Source organism: Drosophila gunungcola, unplaced genomic scaffold (assembly GCF_025200985.1).
Source record: "Drosophila gunungcola strain Sukarami unplaced genomic scaffold, Dgunungcola_SK_2 000001F, whole genome shotgun sequence".
NCBI classification, from domain to species: domain Eukaryota; kingdom Metazoa; phylum Arthropoda; class Insecta; order Diptera; family Drosophilidae; genus Drosophila; species Drosophila gunungcola.
In genome coordinates, this window is record NW_026453197.1 from 105,654 (window position 1) to 106,932 (window position 1,279).

At 51.1% G+C, this 1,279-nt stretch overlaps 1 protein-coding gene across 1 annotated transcript; it reads right to left on the bottom strand.

The window, feature by feature from the left end:
- On the bottom strand, positions 1 to 844 carry LOC128262342 (trypsin). Its single transcript, XM_052996528.1, has one exon. The coding sequence runs from the start codon at positions 817 to 819 to the stop codon at positions 43 to 45; it is 777 nt and encodes a 258-aa protein (XP_052852488.1). The 5' UTR covers positions 820 to 844; the 3' UTR covers positions 1 to 42.
- Between the last annotated feature and the right edge of the window lie 435 nt (positions 845 to 1,279).

The window sequence follows — 1,279 nt, forward strand, 5'->3', positions numbered from 1 at the left end:
TTTTTCTTGAAATACTCGATTTGTCTCATTTATTCATTCTATTTACAACGAGGCACTGGTCTCCTCGATCCAGCTCTTTAGGGCGGCGACGTCGGCATAAACGCCGGGGTAGCCGGTCCAGGCGCATCCGCTGCCCCAGGAGACGACGCCCACCTGCTTGCCGTTGGCCACCAAAGGACCGCCGGAGTCACCCTGGCAGGCGTCCTTCTTCTCGCCGGAGGCACAGACCATGGTCGGTAGGATGGATTCGCTGCCGTAGCTGTAGGTATCGGAGGCACAGTCCTTGTAGTGCAGCAGATCCACCACCACCTCGAGCAGAGAGTCGGGGGAGGAGCAGAAGAGGAAGCAAGTGGTGCCCCAGCCGGTGACCACGGCACTGGTTCCGGAAACGGGCTCGGTATCGGCCAATTCAACGGCCCTGATCTTATTGGTCTGGCGGACGGGGGTGCTCAGCTTCATGATGGCCACATCGTTCACCATCAGCTTGCTATTGTAGCCTTCGTGGGACTTGAAGGCACGCACGCTGACCACCTCGCCACCGGAGCTCCTGGAGGTGGATCCCAAGCGAACCTGCAGCTCCTCGGCGGCATAGGATTGCATGCAATGGGCAGCGGTCAGGATGGTGTCCGAGTTGATCAGACTGCCGCCACAGAAGTGGGAGCCCTTAGTCGTCTGGATGGACACCTGGTACGGGTGGCTCTCGATATCCGAGCTTTCTCCGTTGACAATCCTTCCGAACGGGAAGTCCATGTCAGGATGTCCCTGGCACACGGCAGTCAAGGCGACCAACGCCACCACACTCAAAAGCAAACGATTCATTCTCTTTGCGATCACTAAGCTCCAGTGCATTCAGTACCTCGTCTTTTATAGCCCCGTGGACTCAACCATGGACCTTATCGACTGACCATTCCACTGCTTACCTCCCAAGTTGTAAATCAGATTCTCTCTATCAGGAGTCTAATCCCCCGACGCTCTTTTCAAGTCTGCTGATTAAGCGTTCAATAAAAGCGTGCCCATCCAAGGCATTATCTGCAGATAGTAAATCTATCTGCCAAAGTGCTCAGCCAGTACCGATAGATGGGAAAACCTACGATTTGTACGTTGATAATACTCTGGCTATTCTTGGGGTACTCAAATGGCTTAATTTAATGAGAGAAATTAACTGTTGTTATTTTTTTTGTCATTATAAACACTTTGTTATGAAGCATATTTCATAGTTTCTAACAACAAAATCCAAGTTAGTATTTTTATACATTTCTTTAAAATATACTCAAAATCT

Coding starts and splice junctions, on each gene's coding strand:
- LOC128262342 (XM_052996528.1), bottom strand. CDS start 819: ATGAATCGTTTGCTTTTGAGTGTGGTGGCGTTGGTCGCCTTGACTGCC.